This window comes from Crinia signifera, chromosome 2 (genome assembly GCF_055691185.1).
Source record: "Crinia signifera chromosome 2, ASM5569118v1, whole genome shotgun sequence".
Taxonomy (NCBI): Eukaryota; Metazoa; Chordata; class Amphibia; order Anura; family Myobatrachidae; genus Crinia; species Crinia signifera.
The window spans coordinates 58,250,610-58,273,557 of NC_139218.1; the positions used below are offsets into that span (position 1 = coordinate 58,250,610).

At 41.7% G+C, this 22,948-nt stretch overlaps 1 protein-coding gene across 5 annotated transcripts in view; it reads right to left on the reverse strand.

The window, feature by feature from the left end:
- The window catches only part of CUX1 (cut like homeobox 1), a 320,620-nt gene extending 300,142 nt beyond the window's left edge, over positions 1-20,478 (reverse strand). For 2 of the 5 annotated variants that reach the window (XM_083172199.1, XM_083172197.1), the window contains exon 1: positions 20,204-20,478. In XM_083172199.1, coding sequence (XP_083028325.1) covers positions 20,204-20,266 — 63 coding nt within the window. In that variant the 5' untranslated portion in view covers positions 20,267-20,478. Of the gene's footprint in view, positions 1-19,311; positions 20,040-20,203 lie in introns of those variants that run through there. The other 3 variants (XM_083172201.1, XM_083172198.1, XM_083172200.1) reach the window with 3 other exon arrangements.
- Positions 20,479-22,948: the final 2,470 nt, after the last annotated feature.

A 22,948-nucleotide genomic window follows, 5' to 3' on the forward strand; every position in this document is an offset into this window, starting at 1 on the left:
TGGATAAGAGATACCTGTATACCAGGTCCCCTAGTCTTAGATTACACCCATACCAAGTGGATAAATCCCTGGTATGTATGAACTTCTCAAGTTCCAGAACAATTGGTACTTGGGAAGTGACATGGCAAAACCAGACAATAACTTACTCCCAGCGTCCAGATGGAGAGCCCATAGATAAAGAATTATTATTAAAAATCCGAACCAGTGGAAGACACTATAAATATGTTTACACGGTGAAGAAAAGTAAAATGATGGCCGGCAGAGTATCAGCCGGCTACTGTAATATGACCCTACAGCCAGAAACATGTGAGGAACGAGTCAGGGAGCAGGGGACGGGGATGTTCTTATGGATAATGTGTGACAAGATAATGAAATACTCTGTCCCTTATTTTCTCCCTGACGATGTTTATTATATTTGTGGTAGAAGGGCGTACAAATGGCTCTCCATGAACTACGTTGGTATTTGTTATCTAGGCAGAGTGTTACCGGAAGTGATGACCCTCACACACGATGAGATGATGAACGTACACAGAGGTATTTCTCCTCCTTACACTCATACCCATTATGACCAAATCCATAAAAGGGATTTAACAATAAGAAAAGAACCCCTAGCTTCTGAAATGATACACGAGTCGTTCGGTATCCAATTCCTCATTGCATTAGATATCACCCATACCGCCCGAGGAGTTATCAATTTTAAATACATACAAGCATTAGCCAGCTTGGTAGATAACATCACTGAGATTTATGATGACACCTTTAGATACACTGGGAAGGAGTTGCAAGCGTATAAAAGAGAGCTAGTCCAACATCGAATGGTGTTGAACTATCTGACAGCCATGACAGGAGGATATTGTGTCACCCTCTCTACACAGTTTGGGGTGAAATGCTGTACATATATCACCAACAATACTGAAGACCCAGAAGAAATCATCGATCACCGGATGGATGAGATTCTTCAGCTTAAATGGGAATTTAGAAGGGAACATAATATCAGCCTGGCAGAAATAGGTAACAAAGTTAGCGAATGGACCTCCTGGTTGAATCCAATGCACTGGTTCTCTGGTTTAGGAGAATGGGCGCAGGGGATCATAGCTAGCATAGGAAAACTCCTTCTCTGCATCGGTGGTGCCATCATAGTCTTTGTGCTATTGTTCAAATGTTTAAAGGTGGTGACCCGGGGAAAGGCAAAACGTACCGAAATCATGAGTGTAAGAACGAGGGATACAGAGGAAGACCAGGGTTTGGTATATGACCCAAAAATCGAAACCACCTCCCTTTAAAGAAACCATATTTGTGAACGTGTATATGTTGTAACCACCCCTGTTTTTATTTTTATCCCAAAATTGTACATTATCCTTCGTGACCCTGAGTAGATTGTTCGATAAATGCGGCCCATCGTTTATCCATGATCCTGGATCGGCCGAGAGCAGATGGTTTACTCCCCTTATATGTTTATTTCATGGATCCCAATTTCTTTGTTAGGATTATGAATTTCTGTTTTGTCGTGTGAAATATTTTGTAATGTAACAGTTTTATATTTACTGTTAAAGGGTGGACTGTGGAAGTCTAGGTACACACACGCCATTTTGTGATAGTATGGCCGCCATTTTGGTTCGCAGAGTTGCGCAAATAAAGTTTCCATACCCGAGTATGTGTGACAATGTGGACCAGAAGAGTAGACATACTATCACACATAAATTCATAATAACACACTTACACGAAAGGAAATATAGTTAAAAGGTTTAGAACGCCACACATAGCTTAGTTAGCCCTGCACACATCTGTCTGTATCGTGTTTAGTATCGTTCCGCTCAGCTCATCATGCAAAGTATTCCGGTCATTGCGAATATTTCGCAATGTACACTGTCCGATAGTTATGGACAAAAATCCATATTCCAGAGACAGTTTCTGTTGTAAGTAGTTAACAAAGGAAACTAGCTCAAACCGGTTCTTATCCTTGCTGACGCCGAAACCACCAAACAAAGGACTCTTAAAGTTCCCTCCCCTGCACCTGGTCAGACCAGGTACAGCGTCTAACCTCCAATCACAGTGGACCGGACATATGATCTCTGGCCAATGAGAATGGCCTTTTGACCTCCCCCTTCTGACCCTATAAGATATGCGACCCAGAGCAGCCAGGGTCTCTTCGGCACAACTACTTTCCCTGGACCTTCCTACCGGACTATCGCTCATTCCTGAACGATAGTGAGCTCTGACCGGACTGCTTTTCACATACTAGATGACCACGGTAAACGGTTGCATTTTCACGGTATTTATTCTTAAAGTATTGTTGGCTGATTGTGTTTTGTATTTGTATTCTTTCCCCTTAGCAGAGTTTGTTTAGTATTCATTGTTATTGTATTGTATCACTTGTTATACCTGTTTATTCTTATTTCTGTAACCCCCTTTTGTCCATTAGGGACTTTAATACAATCTTTTTACGGAGTTCTAACCTCCTTACTTCTATTCAGTGGTCGTGTCTAGTTATTCGCATAATAGCGATAAGGTACATTAAGGACTCTGTCCTTACATTGCGGACTCTGTCCTTTAAGGTATATTCGCACAATTGGAGACAAAGTCCTGCGAAAGGATCTCTTATTAAGGTATCGGTTCTTGGTGTATAACATACAATAGACTGTACGCTGCGCTGCGCTACGTTTTGTTCGCACGCAGTTAGGTATAAAGGGTACGTTGGTTGCGGACTTATTACGTAACCAACGCTTTTCACTTATCGTCACTCTGGTTATATTTTAATCACCATTAACAAACCGTTTTTTTTAACCCTGGTTGGATTGCTGGGTTACTGGACCCGGGATTTTTCAAAAGGCCCTTTCACACTGCACAGTGACCTGTGTTGACCAGGTGACAACCTGGGATCGACCTGGGTTATTTTTGTGATGTGAAAGGGGTACTTGTTTTTTTTTTTTTTTTTAGCAGATTCAATTGTCTATAGGAAACAGTTGGGAATGGAGTACAAAATATATGAGCTGCTGTCCTGTAATGCCCCTCGGCATTACAGATATACAATTTCCCTTTATACACATTGATCCATGTAATGCATGTGGACATTGGTTCTGCCATGTGGAGCGGAGCTTCAGGTGATACTACAGTATACAGTATGTGCGGTGAATGGAATGGTTTTGATCACTTCCACATTTGTAAGGTGCAATAACATAGGTATGTAAAGACCTTTCTTAAATCACGTGATTGGACATTACATGAACAGATACAGCATAAGAAGCTAAATCGGTGTCTGCTCCATGTTTCATTTTTAAAAATACTGGAAAACCACAAATTACATAAAAAAAAAAAAAAAAAAAGAAGAAGAAAAACATAAAAAGTACACTGACTATTTATAAGATGTAGAGTGCATGCAGAAATGCTTTCGGTTTCTTTTCTGTACACTCCGAGACAATGGGGTAAATTTACTAAAGCTTCTAAAATGTAAAAAGCGGTGATGTTGCCCATAGCAACCAATCAGAGTCTGTCTATCATTTTACAATATCCTAGAGATGGATCAGCACTGTTTCTCTCCACAGCACTATGTGATGGATCTGTCACGGATCCCACCCAACATGCCCCACGGCGGCGCGGTCACTCTGCACTCAGACCCGGAAGTTCAGGGACAGCGCTGCATCGCAAAGGACAGCTCTTATCGCAAGAGCTGTCCTTTGCTTTACTAATTGCATATGTTAGTGCATAATTGATTATTATCAGAGAATACCACATGCACAGGTCTCCACAGATGGATTAAACCTCACAGAGCTTGGAGTTATGAGGTAAACAAAGAAGAAGAAAAAAAACAATTGTGTTGTGTGCGACAAAAACCCCATTGATTCTGCTGTTTACACAGAATCAGTGGGGTTCTGCACTTGATTCTGAAGCTTGGGAAAAAGCCTTTATTTATTAGCCATCCCCTGTGCTGCAGGGATTTTTGCAATCGAGTACCCCATAATCTCCATGCCCTGCAAAATCAGGGTCTCTCCATGCTGTAAATTGATAACCCGGGTTACCAGTTTACACTGCAGCTCACCACAGGACAGGTGCACTAAGCTTCAAAAGTGATAAAATGCAGAGTAATAAACAGCCAGCCAATCAGCTCCAGCCTGACATGTCACAGACTGTAGCTGTAGCGGATTGTTTGGTTGTTTATCACTCTCCACTTTATCACTATCAGGGCTGCCATCAGGAATTTTGGGGCCCGGGACTCATTTACAGTCTGGCCTTCCCCCCTTCCTCCTCCCCACTTGACCTAACGTAACCCGGCTCCTGCTCCCCCATCTCCTCTCTGCTGGGCTGCAGCCCGGAGGTCCTGGAGTGCAGGCTTCTTCAACTCAGGATGCCGGCGGCCAATTAAAATGCAGCACTGGCTGGTGAGCCAATCAGAGCTTGCATACTGACAGCCACTCTGATTGGCTCAAAAGCCGGTTCAGCATGTTAATTGGCCGCCGACTTCTTGGGTTGAATAAGCCTGCGCTCTGAGACCTGTCTTGTTCAGTGCACTAAGCGCAGAGCAGCGGAGGCAGCAGAGGGAGTTGCGGTAGGAAAAATGTGCTGCCCGGGCCCTTCCAGAGGCCAGGGCCTTGGACAGCTGTACCCACAGCACCCCCCTATTGGCGGCCCTGATCACTATTAAAGCTTAAGACCCCACTAGGCAACTGGGAAGATTGCCAGGTCACTGGACCAAGGTTCTTGGTAAGGTTCTTGCAAAAGCCCAGGATTATGTCAGTGGATAAAACTGAATCACACACAAAAAAAAAAAATGTCAACCTAAACTAATAATTGGTTCAGCTCAAATGACTGTCATCACTATGCTTCTCAGTGATGAGGACAAACAACACTGCCTCTCTCAGATACAATTTCTAAAGAAAGCGTATAGGCAAAACTATTATTCCATAACAATATCATATGCAGTCATGAAATATAATCTCCTGACCAGGCACAGCATATGTATGCAGTTACATCTACACCTACGTATAGGTTTTCCAACTCCTGATACAACCACGTCACACTTCTTTCATTTATTGTGTTAACAGTCTGCAGGTAACAGATTTCATTGCATAAAAGAATTTTGCATTCATACTTACTTATACTGAAGAGACGATTAGATGCAAATTTACCTAAATTTCATTAAAATGTACTTAAAAGTGCAAAGCAAGATAAACTAGTATGTGTTGCAGGATAACTACAGTGACAAATTAGCTAACATACCCCCTCCATGCAACCAGCAGAGGTATGGGAGCCCCACACCAGGGAAAGTCTTTCCCACACAAAAGAGGAGAAAGAGGAAAACTGAAGTCAGAAAGGTCAGTCAAGCTCACGCTGGGAGATATATTGTTAACGATATAGATGATATCAATAATATATAGTGAAATCTGTCCGATGTGTATGCTCAATGTTATTAATGATGTGTAACCCTGGGCATCATTAACGACCAATTCTGTCGTCAGTCAAGATTAAGCTGCATGTACAATTTAGTCAACCACTGGATGTACCGAGCGGGAGACTGAATGGTGTCATTAACAATAACATTCAGTGACATCACAAGTACCCCCGCTGAACATGCGGGTCATTGGCTACATGACTACATTGACCTACATCATCAGGTGACGGGGAGGAAGGGTCATTAACAATTTGCGGGAGGGAGCATGTATCGTTAACAAAATTAAGCATTTGCAGTTTGGGAGGGAGCATGTATCGTTAACAAAAATTAAGCATTTGCAGTTTTTTAAAAGATATTTCTCATAAAGGCCCTTCTGAGTGATATCTTTAGTATATATCTGTGGAATACTCTCCCAAGCACAATAAGACTCTCATCCAGTCTCCAAACCTACAAGCGTTCCCTGAAAAAAATCACATCTTCAGGCAAGCTTATCAAATCCCAGAACCAGCCACTTAGCCTTCATATACCGATCCTATCCAATCACATCCCCATTGTACAGGCCACTAATATCCGCTCTCTTTCTTTTTCACATTTCCATCCTCCTGACCAAGCTGCTGGGTCACCGTATCATACAGCGCACCAGGAAGCTTTGCATTCTGGTGGACTTTATGCAATAAACATCTATCCTTGTGTATCACTGCCCATTTCCCTATAGATTGTAAGCTTACGAGCAGGGCCCTCATACCTTTGACTATCTCTAAATACCCAGTTTGTTATATCACGGTCTCAGATTGTAAAGCGCAACGGAATATGCCTCGCTATATAAGAAACTGTTAATAAACAATATAGCATCTCCCTCCCAATATGGTAACCCCTGTAGAGAAGGCAGGATAGTGTGTGTGTATGTATCCCAAGGGGGTCCGGCACTCCACAGCTCCAATTCCAACGGCGGGTGCCCGCAATACACAGCGTGTTATACAATCAGGATACTGATGATGAAGTTACTACAATAAACTTCGAAACGTTGATTGCATCTCCGCCTTGAGAGCCTTCTTTTGCTGTGAGTGCCGCCCTATCTGCTACATTATATATATATACACATTTTTTAAATAAAAAAATAAAAAGATCTCCCGCCAAAAACAAAAACCCAACAACTTTTTAAAGGGGAAAACAATACATCTAATATCTAGCAAATCTCAAATTATACAATACAGTTAATGCAGTTATTAAGATTCTGCATTTTTGCAGTGCTCATTAATACCTAATTAAGATTCTGTTCTGACAAGAATTTGTAGGCATTACGAAAAAAGGTGAGGATAAGCAACTTTGAAAATAATTATGTGTTAAAAAAAAAAAAAAAAAACAGAATTCTGGCTGAATTACAGAAATTATTTCCAAAAGCTTCTGGGGGAAAATAAATAAATAACAATCAGATATAAAAGTAGTGTTTGCAGACTTGCAGGTTGCAAGGAAAGCATGCTGAGAAAATGTGGCAGATCGCACATATCCATGGAGGAGACTTCCCTCAAGTCTTCTGTAGTATTCTGGCACAGATGGGTGCAGCACCAGGTGTACCACACAAGTTCCATCCCCTGCCATAGCCAGGTTGCCCCTTTCCTATACAGAGGCACCTCCAGTGAGTCAATACTGGTCATCGGAGGGAAACCTGGTTCAGCGCTATGATCAACAACTCTAATGGGGCCTACGAACGGGGTGATTTCAGGGAATTTTCTAAGCAATCAGACTAGATCATGTAGAAAATGCCCCTACATCGCTCCATGTATAAGGGCTATAGCGATAGTGTACACATGATGCAATTCTGACTAACTTTCAATTCGATTTTGACTATAGACATTGAATCAAAATCTGTTTTCAGCCGCATTCGATCCCGATGAATGCTCCAGTTTAGTGAAAATCGAACAGAACAAGAGACTGTGCAGGCGAGACTATATAGTTACAGTACATATCTGCACTATACAGTCAAAATTGACCACGTTGCCTTAACCGTTCAGGTTTTCCAAGTCACCCAGCAGCTGCACTGTGTATCACCAACGGTCACATTTTAAAAATCCACAGGTGATCTGGAAAATGTGAACTGCTAGGGGTACTTGAGGACCGCACTCTAATGTGTACCAACTTTAATTGTATTCCATTAAAAAATGTGTCACCATTGAGGCTTTGCATGTGTGTGTGAATACTTATGTGTATGGTGTTGAGTAACAGTTTGAAAACGAATGATTAACAAATCAACTTGCAGCTCTGTTTTTGCTTATACAGTGCTCCACGATATCCATTCTCCGCTACAATTATTTGCCCAAATATCTAAAACAGAAGTTGTGCGTACTAGACTAATGCCCACTGTGGCACGTGAGCAGAGAACTAGGCTAATTGCACAACATTTATCCCCCTTAAACTATTTAGAAAGAAACCCAGTATGGTCATTAAGACGAGATACTGTAATTAGGTCGACACCACTAGGTCAACATGGGTCAAGGTCGACATGGGACTAGGTCGACACGCTGTTGTGAAACTTTAAGTCCCTGCATGCTTTACCAGCTGTTCAGAGGAGAGGTATGCTAGGAGTTGTAGTTTCAGTGTAGGTTAAACTGGAGAGCCACAGGCTAACCAGGACAGTCGTACACTCCCGGCTGAAAGGCAACAATTTTAATGGCAACATTTAGAAGGACTGGAAACTCTGCAATCACAAATATTCGGGAGATTGGTGGTAGAGTGCCTTAAAATTTCTGAGAAACCATGATACAGGGCATATCAGGTTGCCACATTTGTACCCAGACATTTGTAAGAGTCAAATTTAATAGATACCTTTTGCTCTTTTCACACGTCTAGAATGTCTTGAAATCTGGGACAGTGCAACTCTAGACACCTCCGCCCATTGTGTCACAAGCATGACGTATCCTAGGTGACAAATGTGTTCAGCTCATATTTTCAAACCCCGAGGACATGGCTGAATAGATGAGCAGGTAACAATCAGCCATCTTACCTGGGCAGTCACACACTACCACACCCATTGACAAACTTACTGTTGCTGTCAATTTTCAAATTGATAACACTCTACAGGTTTTCTCAGTATATTGAAAAAAGATAATATACTGCTGCAAATCCTGTTTGCATTTTTCCTAAAAAGTCATTCCCCCCACCCCTTTGGTAGGACTGTTTTAAGCAATTAGTTATTACCAGTTATATATGTTATAGAGCACAGATAGGGCCTTATTCTGGTTCACTCTCAGAGGCAAATTAATTGGACAAATTCAAATGGACAAAATCATGTGCACTGCAAGGGAGGGGGGGGCAGATGTAACATGTGCAGAGAGAATTAGATTTGGGTGAGTTATTTTGTTTCTGTGCAGGGAAAATACTGACTGCTTTATTTTTACGCTGCAATAAAGATCTCACTTTGAAGAAAAACCCCACCCAAATCTAATTCTATCTGCAAATGTTACATCTGCCCCACCTACAGTGCACATGGTTTTGTCCATTTGAGAAGGAATTTGCCTCTGAGAGTGAACCAGAATAAGGCCCATATTCTGCAGCACTTTACAGAGAATATTTGGCAATACACATAAGTACCTGCCCCAGCAGAGCTTACAATCTATATTCCCTACCACATGTACACGCACATACATAAACACCAGATTTAAACATTTTTTTAGGATGAGCCAATTAACCTACCTAGTATATTTTTGAACGGTGAGAAGAAACCCGCACAAGCACAGGGAGGATATACAAACTTGTGTATTGTAGCTAGCTGCAACTTCGCCTTCCCATTCGCACCCAAAAGCGTGGGTGGTGGCGGTTGATGCTCCCAGCGTTTCGTGAGTGTTCCCATGATGCAATGCGGCTGCCGGTGATGTCAGCTGCCCGCCCTGTCCTCGCACAGGGCGCATGCAAAGCTAAAACACCTGAGAGTGTCTTAGGCCTGGTACACACCAGAACGATCCTGATTGTTAGTAGATCGTTAGCAGATTGTGTGATGGCCGCACGATCTGTTGGAGCACACAATCTGCTAACGATCTGCATCCAATCTGATCCCAATCCGATCTGAGTCTGTATCCAGTTGAATGGATCTTTTACAGATCCTACCTGCAGCAGGTAGGATCTGTAAAACGACCAAACAACAGCGGGGACGCGCATCGGATTGGAATTGGACCTAAACATGCCCAATCTACATACAATCTGCATCCAATCGGTCGGAATTGGATCCAGATTGATGGAATTGAGCCCTAATCGTTCTGGTATGTACCCACCCTAAGTTTTGCGTGCACGTTACACATCATTCGATGGTCGGCGACCATCGACTGATGTTGGTCTCGCCCCTAGGCTGCGAATGGAGGTTTATGAAAAACATCTATTCGCAGCCGTGTGGGCAAATTCGCCATGCGAAGGCGGGCGAGCTTAACTTTGCAGCACTGCGTGTCATCCAGAATAAGGTGCTACAATGTTATGTGTGGGTGACTAAATATTTGTATTTGTGGAGAAAAATCGTTTTAACGCATTTCTATATAGCTATATTCTTATTTTTGTTTTGCCAATCCAGCTTTATTAGAATAGAACTTACAGAAAAGACACTTTGGTAACTTTTCTTCACAGTGTAGGTCATGAGGACAGAACAATCCAAATGAAGAACTATTTTTACATTCTCGACCAGAAGAAAAAAAGAAAAACACACACACACACATACACAACACAATATCAGACCATAGAATGATATTAAAAGGACTGAAGGACTCTGATCTTCCATTCAGGCTATCATGACTTTGCTAAACACCAGGAAGGTTGAAACCTTCAAGATTAAGATAGTTCCTGAAAGCTTCCTGAGGAAATTCCAATACATAGAGGGAACTGCCAAAAAAACTGTTGTAAATTCCAATGTAAACTATACCTAAAGTATTTGTCAGTTTCCGATCAAGGATTTCTATCCATTAGCAAGAATTTTAGAACAGATTAAAACCGATCAGATGTGTCCCATTCACATATATAAATAACAGCAAAAACACCAGTGAAACCGTATGTACTAACATTTTTGCTTACACTAGATAGTCTAGAATTGGCAATGTGTTTACTTACTGTAAACCAGGGTAAAAAGAAAAAAAAAAAGTGTTTTAAAAAAACCGCTTTTTAATTTTTGGGGGTTTAAACCGAACAATGAAAAAAATGTAATCCTGTTTGTTAGAATACTGAACATTCCTACATATTAGAAATCTTGACCATGTTTTAATACTGTCTAAAAAAATGATTATTTTTTTTGGGGGGGGGGGACCCCAACAGATCAATCAGCACACAGCGCTGACACATCGCTGTGCAGTGCTGAATGATCTGAGCAATCTACATTGCTCAGCAGTGTTGCCGCGTGTAGGCACCGTTAGATAAAAAACACAAGTAATAAGTATTTGGAATAACACCAGGGATTAACTAACAATAGGCCTGTGGTCACAACATATTAAAATAAACCTGAATGTTTTTTTGAAAACACATTTGGTTTAAACCAACGTAGTTTATACCAGCCAAAAAGAAGCAGCATTCAGAGAAACGTATCTGAGTGACAAGAGTCAAGTCCCCCATACATCTATGTGGCGATTCCCCTGCCCAGCCAAAACTGGCGATCCCAAACGGTCGAATATGCTTAATATTTCAAAGTCTGACAAGCTGGGGATGAGTACACTGCCCCTATGCATCTCTAATGCAGGTGGGGCCATCATTCCATGTAATCTATTAGAGCTGAAAATAGGAATATTTACTGGAGTCTGAAGAGAAAAATAATACCACCACCAATGCTGACCCTAAACTACCTAAAAACCACTAGAACATGTATATATGTACTGATTTTTATACCATACTTCAGAAATGATATTCTAATAATCTGCCAAGGTTTGTCCCATATGCCAGAGCACACCCTACAACCTCTCAACACCGCCTACTATTAGGAAGACAGGACAGACCCTAGCAATAAAGGAGGATGTACTGGAAGATGGTGCATGGCCTACATCACAAAACTTACCTAGATAGACTAAAAGACCTTAACATGTATAGTTTGGAGCAGAGAAGGGAAAGGGGGGACATGATAGAAATCTTCAAAATATATCAAGGGTTTTAACATAGTACAGGAGGGAAATTTTCTTCAAAGGAAAATAAGTAATAGAACACGAGGACATGCACTGAAACTGGAGGGAGGTAGGTTCAGGGGAAATGTTAGAAAGAATTACTTCACAGAAAGGGTAGTGGATAAGTGGAATAGCCTCCCATCAGAGGTGGTAAAGGCTAAGACAGTAGAACAATTTAAACATGCTTGGGATAGGCATATGAATATCCTTACAAAGAAATAGGGATTAAAAAGGCTTGAGATTACCTGAAGGGTAAAAAAAAGGGGCAGACTAGATGGGCCAAATGGTTCTTATCTGCCGTCAAATTCTATGTTTCTATGTAAGATACATATGCAGCCTCAGGAGGAAGGGGGGGGGGGGTCATTACAAAACAGTGGGCAGAGGGGGAAGGGAGGGCAGAGTGGAGCAGTGCGAGGGGGTCTCTTCACTAGTAAAAAGAAGTTAAGACAGTAGAGGAATTAAAATTCTTGCAAAGGATAAGAATATGTTTGAGATTAAACCTAAATCAGGTATGTCCAAACTATGGACCCCAGCTGTTGTGAAGTCCCATCATGCCTTGCCACAGTTTTGCTATTAAGGAATGCTAAAACTATGGCAAGGCATGCTGGGATGTGTAGTTTCACAAGAGCTTGAGGGCCATAGTTTGTTTACCCAGGTTGACGGTCCTCGGTGTCCTTTCTGGCCGGGAATCCACGCAGGCGGTGGGCACAAATGACGGTAGAGGCGGTGGATGATGATGATGCAGCTCTCCGGCGGCAGTGAGGGCGCCGGAGAGCTGCGTCATCTTCATCCGTCGCCTGTCCCATCATTTGCGCGGCCGCCTGTGTGGATCCCCGGCCTGCACAGAGGATTCTCTCCACCTCCTGTCCACCTCCGCCGCCATCCCGCCGACTGCCCGCCTCCTCCCCACCTCCTGCCAGCCTCTTTCCCGCCCCTTCACACACCAGAAAATGCAGTGACTTTTCTGGTGTGAAAGGGGCCAACCCGGGAATGGCCCGGCATGATTCCTGGGCCATATTCCCGGGTGTGTCTCTGCATTTTCTGGTGTGAAAGGGGTATAAATATATCCACCTTGCTAGCCAGGTACTGTTCTGCAGCAGGCGATGTTACCAGGGAGGCATTTTCCTAGCTGACAGCATTGCAAGGGGCAGTCCAGTGATGTCACAACTCGGATACCTGCAGAATTATCTATATGACCTGATCCCAGCAAGCATCTGACCAAAACTGTGAGAAGATGATGGATTTCTTTTCAGCAGAGCTGCTGTGTAATACCAGGCTAAAGCCACAAATTTTAGACCCAAAATTTAGATTGCAACATTTTGACAATGGGGCATGTCTCTAGGAAATCCTTAACGATACGCATGTAAAGAATTCCCTGGTCGGTACCCAATATTTATATAAACTCTACACTATGATCCCTTGTAGCCACAAGCACACTTCTTTATCATGAGTGGATTAATTAGAAGAATAAGGTCTCGTTAGGTGTATTCCATGTACATCAAGTCAGTGTGCCAATAGTGTACCACCATCATCTCATGCACATTGATTGTGACCCAGATGTGCATTAAGAGAGTAGGATGTGTGCAGCCTCCTCTGCTCAGGACTCCTCCTTTCCCATGGTCAGTGCAGAAGAGTCTGAGCAGTAGAGGGTATAGACTCAACTGCACACTGGCAAAATTCTGACAAAATGGCTGCCACCGCCATTTTTGGGGCCTTCATTATGGGACTCCAGAGAGGGGGGGGGGGGCGGTATCAGTGCAGTGTGCCCCCCCTTGGACTCAAGGGCCCGTGTGCACTGTGCAAATTGCACCCATTATAAATATGCCACTGTTGTGACCCACAGCTGTAATTCTTTTAACGGAGACTAGATTTGCTCATATCTACTGCCACATGGTAAAAGACTATTCAGACATCACACTTGACTGAACAGGCATATTTTTCAGAATAGATTATAAGGTATACCATTTTATTTTGACAGACAAATATATATATATATATATATATATATATATACACATATATATATATATACACATATATATATATATATACACATATATATATATATATATATATATATATATATATACATATACACACACACACACACACACACATATATATATATACACACACACACACACACACACACACACACACTCAATTTAACTAAAATGTATGCATGTATTACATTGAGTAGTCAAACAGGCTGCTAAATCTTTTTTTATTGATAGCCTGTTCATAGTGAAGTGACTGACAATACCACAAGCAGTTTGAGGAAAACCACAACAAAGTAGGAGAAGGGGATCTGTTGCCTGGGCATATTGGAGGTGTTGTTGCCCAATTGACAGCCATTCTAGCCTGGCTGCTGCTAGCTCATGGGTCCACTGGAGATCTTGCGCTTGCCCAGTGGGCCGGTCAAGGAAGAGAAAGTGCATCAGCACTAGGCTGATCCGTTGTGTGGGGCCTGTCAGTGATCGCCGGAGGAGGGAGTTTTCATTGCCCCAATTTGGCTTCCGAGATAATACATTTCCGCGTTGCAGCTTCTCACTATGAACTCCGGTGTTGTGATCGGCCGAACAGCCCTACATACCCTCTGATGCACCATTTGCCCTATACTAACAGAGATTGGAATAAGCGGGGGTCATTATCATGCAGAGAGAAATAATAATCAGGTAGAACTGCAATCAGATGCACATAATATGGCCTGAAGCGTTGCTTTGTTTTAGTGGAAGTTTCGATTTTCACAGCAACATTACAACAGAAAAAAAAAAAAAAAAAAGATATGTAGTTAGAAATTACATTAACACCTCCAAAATAATGAAAATACATGAGAAAGTTACTCGCACATCCAAACAGAAGTTTCTTCTTTTCGAAACACCCTGTGCTGCTTTTGAAATCATTCTACTGTAATTAATACGCCTGTATCTAGAATATTTAACTTCGGTAGGTGTATTTTCTAGTTTGGTTTTGTTTAGGGAAAATCCACTGTAAACAGATGGTACATAAAATTGAAACTATCCAAAAAATCATAAAAAAAAAAACGAAGGGCCAACATAAAGCAAAATTTTTATTTTTTGCCATTAGAGTATTTAGTAAAACGAGAGACTGGCGATACAAACCATTGTGTATTTTATATTTACATCTCCAAAATGCATAAAGTTATTAAGTAGACCCATAAAAATATCTCTACTTTTAAATCCATTTTTGATCTATAACAAGTATTTTTTTTTTACCATTACTAAAAACATAGGTTGATAGAACCCATCGTAGAGTAACGTGCGGTATTCGAACTTTAAAAGAACCGCCGCTAACGGTTACTGTACCAAAAATAGTAATAAAATCTGAGTAACTTTTAGGCTATAAAGGATGATATAACAATCCATTGTAGTGTATAGTAATAGAATTGATTCAATCAATCATATAGATCAGCTTGAGGAAATCATCATCTTAAAGCTGAACAGGTCATTAGCATATGGAAGCTAATCATTTTGCTTATACTGCACCAGAAGCTAGGGAGTGCCATTCCTGGCACTAAAGGGAGGTTTGGTGCACCTGAGACATGTACAATGATGGCACACACACTAGCGCTCATGATCAAATGTTTATTATAAGCAAGATTGTTCTTCAATAAAACGGTTTCATGAAAATAGCTTTTGGTGGGTGGTGTTTTATTAAAAATAAACTAGAAGCTTTATAGCTTCATCGCTTGAAAAATCAGTAGGCATATATGGAATTAAATAGGTCTCATTTCCCCTCATTTGCTTACACAATGCCAAACTTAAACCAAAAAGCACTTTGGCAGTCAGTGCTCTTTAAATATAAAAATGGGCTGCTTTTAAAGCTCGATTAGCAATTCTGCCCAGTTTAGATGCAATGTGCTGATTGAGGCAATTAAACCAGAATTTAGATAAAGAACTCAAACAAAGACCCAAATAACACTTATATAATGTTTGCACATGTAAATATTTGTTTCCAATTAGCTCAGAGCTTCTGGATACTCGAGTTATCTCATCCAATGTGCAAACTTGGTGATAATAAGGTCCATGGAAGCATTGCATCACCTTTTTAGTTCTCGGGGAACTGCATTTAGTAACAGATTGCCATTACAACATTTGTGATAAGTAAAAAGTAGACCGATTAAAAGTTAACTATAGCATTTACAAATATACCACAAAATGATTAAATGAAGAGTTTGGTGCAATGTACCTTACAAGTGTATATACTTGTACATATACTATTAAAGCCTCTCTGTTCTCTCTCCATTCACAAACTGACAACAGAGCCTTTCAGCAATCCAGCGCCCACCCACCGCATCTCTCTCTCTCTCTCTCTCTCTGTCTGAGACACACACACACACACTAGAAAGTGCTTCAGGGAACTAGTGACATTGATATGCATGTTTGGCAAGGCAGGTAAACAGTATCCAGCTGCAACTTGTGACATAGTCCCACTAGAAAGGGGCTTAAACTAACAAATTTGGGCGATGTTACTTCTGTAGACTAAAGTAAGAATGATCATACTTAGCACATTGAAGATCAAAAGATAGAAAATGCTGCACGGCAATTGGATGCTAAGTAGTGTGCAATTACAGTACTCCTAGGACTACAATAAGGCTAGGCTATTAAGGAGTTTTGAGGACTTCAGATGAACCAACACCAAGGTGTGTAATCTCACGGGGAGTTAAAGATGGTTTGGTGTAGGCCCAAAAAAGGACAGGACGAGGTAAATATGGTTGGCTATAGGGGCCTAATGGAACATAGGCTGGCTGTGTGTACCAAGTCACAAATAAAGCATTATTTAATTTGGAAACAAGTATGAATAATTATTAGGGAAACCGATGCAATTCATGTAGTCACAATCTTACAGTTAAGATCTGCAAACTATGCATTGGATTGTAAGCTATTGTGAGGCACCCCTTTCCTGCTTGAAGGTTTTGTTGCATGTATCTGTTGTATTGTGTTTAGTGTGTAACTTCTCAATTAAACATTGCAGTGCAACACACACACACAGGCTGGCTATCACTTATGTGTCAATTCTGCATAAAGTCTGAAGACAGTAAAGTTTCAACGATACAATCTTCCAATTCCGCAACATGCCAGTCCTAACTGCCCTTGTACAGTCACGTTTGTGGAATTTGTAGTGTATTATTTGAGCTAAATATATGACGGTCAGTTCATTCTGCTGCGTGGCACTGGTTTAATGAGGGCTAGGAAAAACAAAAGGCCGAATTTCACCAGGAAACGCAGTTCATACATACACAATTACACAGACCAATCCACAACTAGTGTGTGGAAACACATTTACACTAATTTAATAACCTGGAAACTGAAAAAGCAGCATCTGGATCTCATTTTGAAGTATTCCATGGGGCATAGCAAGGACCTATTATATAGTCTGGACAGAACACATTCAAAGCTTTTCTTCTTTTGAAACCACTCGAACAAAATTTACAGATAGGAAATTACTAGTGCTAAGCCAACTGCGATCACTATATCCCCAACAGTAGGAAAACAAAGCAAATCTTTGTCCGTGCGGGGCTATCTGAATATTCAGTGCCGTGTAATTTGGGTTTAATTTGCTGGACTGTAATGAATTGATGGCAAAGTGTTCTGAACTTTTTAGCCCTTCTCAGGAGGTGTTTGATTTCTATCCCTACTCTACACTCGCAAACCTCCCCCCCCCCAAAGAATCACCACCACCCCACCCCCGTATTCCGTGCAGACTGATGTGATCATATGAATCGAGAGACCTTTCACCTTGTATGTTCAGATGATGATTAATGAGTTTCATTATAACAAAAGAGAAAACAATGATCTTTGTTCTGTGCACAACATATTTTTTTTGAGGCGCCCTTAAAATAACAGTCTATCACTTACCAAAATTATTTTAAGTGGAACGCACACTATATCAACATTTCTTAATTTAACCCCCAGGCCTCTACATTTCTGTGTTTAGAAAAGTATACTTTTAGAGGCATTTTATTACTGTTCATTTTAATTCCAAATGTGGTTGTAAATGAACAATTCTTTCATACCATCCGCATTTACTGAACAACAGAAAATATTTGTAACTTAAAGAATGTAGAATGTGTGTCTCGTCTTAAGCAGGCCAAAAAGTATGTGTCACATTATTGTTCCCTGAAAAATAACGTTGTCTTAAATGAACACTATATGCAAGTCTAGCAAATGTATGTACACGTTTAGTGGCATATTTTTTTCAAGCTTGGACAGAGATAAAATTGTGAGATATAAAGTCGACCAATCAGCTTCTGCCATAAAGTACTGTAAAATCTAAGGCAGAAGCTGATTGGCTGGTATTTTATTTCTCTTTGAGCTTTGAATACCCACCATAAACTTCTAAAACACACACAAAAAAATATTTTTATAATTTGCTATAACACAAGACTAAAATATATTGCAAAAGTTGTGCTTTTCTGTGTAGTAATGTTTTCTATAATAATATATACCGACAAAACAAGCTGGCAAGGTTTCTAAATATTTCTCAGCGATTTGTTTTGGTTAAATACAAGAAGGTTTGCATGCATGAAAATCTATACAGCTAATCAAGAATATTTTCACTGCCCCCTGTAAGTTCATGAGAATGTCTATTGATCTTAACCATGACTCCATAGTTACGATCGCTACTTGAGACTGAGCCTTTTATACAGCTACTCAAGACACTGCACTATTCACATCGAGAAAGCTGCTCATGGACTACAAGCTTAGGGGAATTATTTTGAAAATGAGTTGCACACAGATCTATCCAACTACACGCTATTTTCTTTAATATCCCTAGGACAGCAGCTTCCATAGATTTACAGAAATACAAAAAAACTGTTAAAGCTAAGCACTTTTAAAGCTTTATAATTACTTGCAAATATATTCAAAGTGCACTCGTCTCAAAGAAACGTCAACAACAAAAAAAATACGTATTCGTCTGGCTTAATTAATCTTATGCAAAATATATTGTCATGTGATCAATAGATTACAAAGCTCTCAGAAGTGATCTTATTATGGCAGAGGAGACCATTCAGCAGAACCGGGAAAGGCAATGAAGGTTTTTTTAAGAACCTACTGTCTCAAGAACACAAAATCATTGCTGCACTACTATTAAAGAGTTAAAATCCCTGGCTGCGTGAATTAGGTATTTGGTTACATTAAGGGATGCCTCAGTGTTTTATCAGCTCTCTAAACTGGGTCATCCCATCGTATTACACATACGACCTCCATTTTAACCTCCATACTGCCATATGGGCCAAGCACACCAAAACAAAAACCCTAAGCACAACAGGAGAATGTAAAAATGAACGTAAAACAAGATATATATGTATTTTAATCATATACAGGACTTTGGTTCTACAACATGGATATTGTTACTAGAGATTCAAACACCATATATAAATAAAACAAAAAAATACAAATAAGTTCAATTTCAGTAAATAAATCCAGCACAATCAAAACAACCAAAAAGACACACACACACACACAAAAAAAAAAATACCAGCTTCTAGGACCAGACAAACTACAGACATATCTAAACATACTGTTGGAAGCAGCCGGAGATTAAATAAAAAAAAACACAAGAAAAAAAAAAAAAAAACACCACACACAACAGTCACAACATACATTGCATTTAATTATATTTTGAAAGAAACAAAAAAAAAAAAAAAAATTGACAGATTTTAAAATAAAACATAAAAGCAATATAATCAATGATATTGGTTGGGGGGGGGGGGGTGTAATTAATAAAACTGCAAATAGTTTAATGACATTGTGCAAGCACTTCTGAATTTAGGAAGTTTACCTTCAACCTGAAAGGGAAACCCATGGAGGGGCAAGCAAATGCAGGACAGCATCCCAAATGGAGGGCACAAACACCCCAACTACCACCACATGCAATGCTCAGGAATTAGGAGGGCATTTACAGGCAGTGGCTGCAAAGTGTCCCCCCCCCCCTTTCTACAAAAGCTGTCACCCCACAAATATAACATTACCTGTCATACATCGTCAGCACACAACACACAGAAAAACAACAAGCAGCAGATTGAAAATAACATGTACAAATAAACACAATAACACTAATAAAAGTCCTTAACAAGCTTTTCTCTATAGATCCAGAAGGGAAGGTGCCCAGGAGGGTGGCAGAGCCCTGGGCTACAGCATGCATGGAAAGGGGTGTAAGGGGGGGGGGGGGTAAGCTGGGATATAGGGGTGCAATTCCTGGGGTAAGAAGTTGGGACTGGCATGGATGAGGGAGCTGCCTGTATATGTGTACAGCAGCAGCAGGGACGGAGCCTGGCACCACAGCGCCACCAGCCTCAGCGCGCAGAACAGCCGGCGGAGGGAGCAAGTTCAATAAAAGAGGCAAAAAAAAGTCCAATAAAAAAATAAACTTGGAAGAGGTGTAAAAAGCTGCGAGTGCTGTTCCCCGGGCAGAGGTGCCCCGGCACCGGGCAGAGGGAACGGGCAGGCGCGGAGAGGAGCGGCGCCACACAGCCGGCGCCATCTTGGCTGATCGATGAATTGAACAAAGAGGATCAATTTCTGATAAAGCGTTATCAATGAGCGCGGCCGGGGAAGGCGACGGGTTTGCCCCGGTCTGGGCCGGCGGAGAGGGGATCGGAGCAGACGGGCAGGAGGCTGGGGAAGAGCGGGAGAGGGTGGCGGGGGAGAGGGGGGAAGAGAAGGGAGCTGACCTGCAGCTGCTGTAAATCAAAGCGCTTCCAATATTGAAACATCGATCCCGCATTGGCCGCCATCTTGAGACATATTGAGACGGAGTGAGAGGCTGATAGAGAGGGGGCTGGAGTTCAGGAGCAAGCGGCGGAGGAGGGGGAAAGGAAGGGAGGGAGGGAGCTAGAGCAAAACACGGAGCGGACTTCCACACCCACCGGCCCCCTCTCCCCTCCTGCTGCTGTGTGCTGCTGCCACCGCCGGCTTCCCTGCCACAGCCGCGCCAGCCCTCCGTGCAGCGGGGACTCAGCGCCGCCTCTGCCTCCACCAAGCGCCGGGAGCCCGGCGGAGGATTGGACATACAGTGGCCGCTATCACCGCACCTTCCCCGGAGACCCCGCACACCGCTACACCGCCTGTAGCTCACCACGGCCCGGCGGCTCCATACACTGCGTGTGCGGGAGAGGCGGCTGCCCGGGGTCCGCGCTCCCTGGGTCACACAGCGGCCGCCGCCTCATTCAACCGGCCTGGCCGTTACCCCGGCCGCTGTCCGCTCACATACACTAATACACAGACAGGTCATATACGGCGCCTATAGGGGCTAATACACAGGTAATGGACAGTATATAGGGGATTACAGCATGGCACACACTAATACACAGGTCATGTACAGTATATAGGGGATGAGAGCATGGCACACACTATACACAGATCATGTACAGTATATAGGGGATTACAGCATGGCACACACTAATACACAGGTCATGTACATACAGACAGTATTATAGGGAAGAGAGCATGGCACATAATACACAGGTCATGTACAGTGTATAGGGGATGAGAGCATGGCACATAATAATACACAGGTCATGTACAGTATATAGGGGATTACAGCATGGCACACAGTAATACACAGGTCATGTACAGTATATAGGGGATTACAGCATGGCACACACTAATGCACAGGTCATGTACAGTATATAGGGGATGAGAGCATGGCACACACTATACACAGGTCATGTACAGTATATAGGGGATGAGAGCATGGCACACACTAATACACAGGTCATGTACAGTAATTAGGGGATTACAGCATGGCGCACACTAATAAACAGGTCATGTACAGTATATAGGGGATGAGAGCATGGCACACACTATACACAGATCACGTACAGTATATAGGGGATTACAGCATGGCACACAGTAATACACAGGTCATGTACAGTATATAGGAGATGAGAGCATGGCACACACTATACACAGATCATGTACAGTATATAGGGGATGACAGCATGGCACACACTAATACACAGGTAATGTACAGTATATAGGGGATTACAGCATGGCACACACTAATACATAGGTCATGTACAGTATATAGGTGATTAGAGCATGGCAAACAATAATACACAGGTCGTCTACAGTATATAGGGGATGACAGCATGGCACACACTAACAAACATGTAATGTACAGTATATAGGGGATGAGAGCATGGCACACACTAATACACAGGGCATGTACAGTATGTAGGGGATTACAGCATGGCACACATTAATACACAGGTCATGTACAGTATATAGGGAATGAGAGCATGGCACACACTAATACGCAGGTCATGTATAGGGGATTACAGCATGGCACACACTAATACACAGGTCATGTACAATATATAGGGGATGAGAGCATGGCACACACTAATACACAGGTCATGTACTGTATATAGGGGATGAGAGCATGGCACACACTAATACACAGATTATGTACAGTATATAGGGGATTACAGCATGGCACATACTAATACACAGGTCATGTACAGTATATAGGGGATGAGAGCATGGCACACACTAATGCACAGGTCATGTACAGTATATAGGGGGTGAGAGCATGGCACACACTATACACAGGTCATGTACAGTATATAGGGGATGAGAGCATGGCACACACTTATTCACAGGTCATGTACAGTATATAGGGGATTACAGCATGGCACACACTAATACACAGGTCATGTACAGTATATAGGGGATTAGCGATAGCATACACTAATACACAGGTCATATACTGTATACAGGGGATTGGCCATGGAATACACAGGTCATGTACAGTATATAGATGATTATCTATGGAATACACTAATACATAAGTCATGTGCAGTATATAGGGGGTTAGCGCATTGCACACACTAAAATACAAATCATGTAACATTTTTAGGGGATTAGCCATGGCATACACTAATACACAGGTCATGTACAGTATATAGGGGATTAGTGCATGACCCCTGTCACAGGTTACACTACTATTATGTATGTAACATTTCTGTAATGTATAATGTGTAGGTGATTAGGTGACATATGTAATATGTATACTTTATATACATTATAATACTATAATAGTATTTTGTGTATAAGTGATAAGCACATGTCACATGACCTGTCTCAGTAATAATAAACATGTAATACAGCTTCCTCGCGGTTATCACATGTTTTCACCTATATCACATACTGAAATAATACAATACATATTACACCTTAGTTAATGGGTGTAATATATAGTTCTAATATGCAGTGTGGTCTCAGTATTGATAAACTGATGACCTATATCATACAGTAGTAATACACAGGGTGCTCTCTGTATATGCAATGAGCAGGTACAATAACTGCACATGATAATCCACATCTTCCTATGCTATCTGTACAGGTGATCAGCAGGAGCACATGACAGGTCTCGCATAATGATGGTGTCCAGCGCTTGCTGTGAAGCAGTGTAG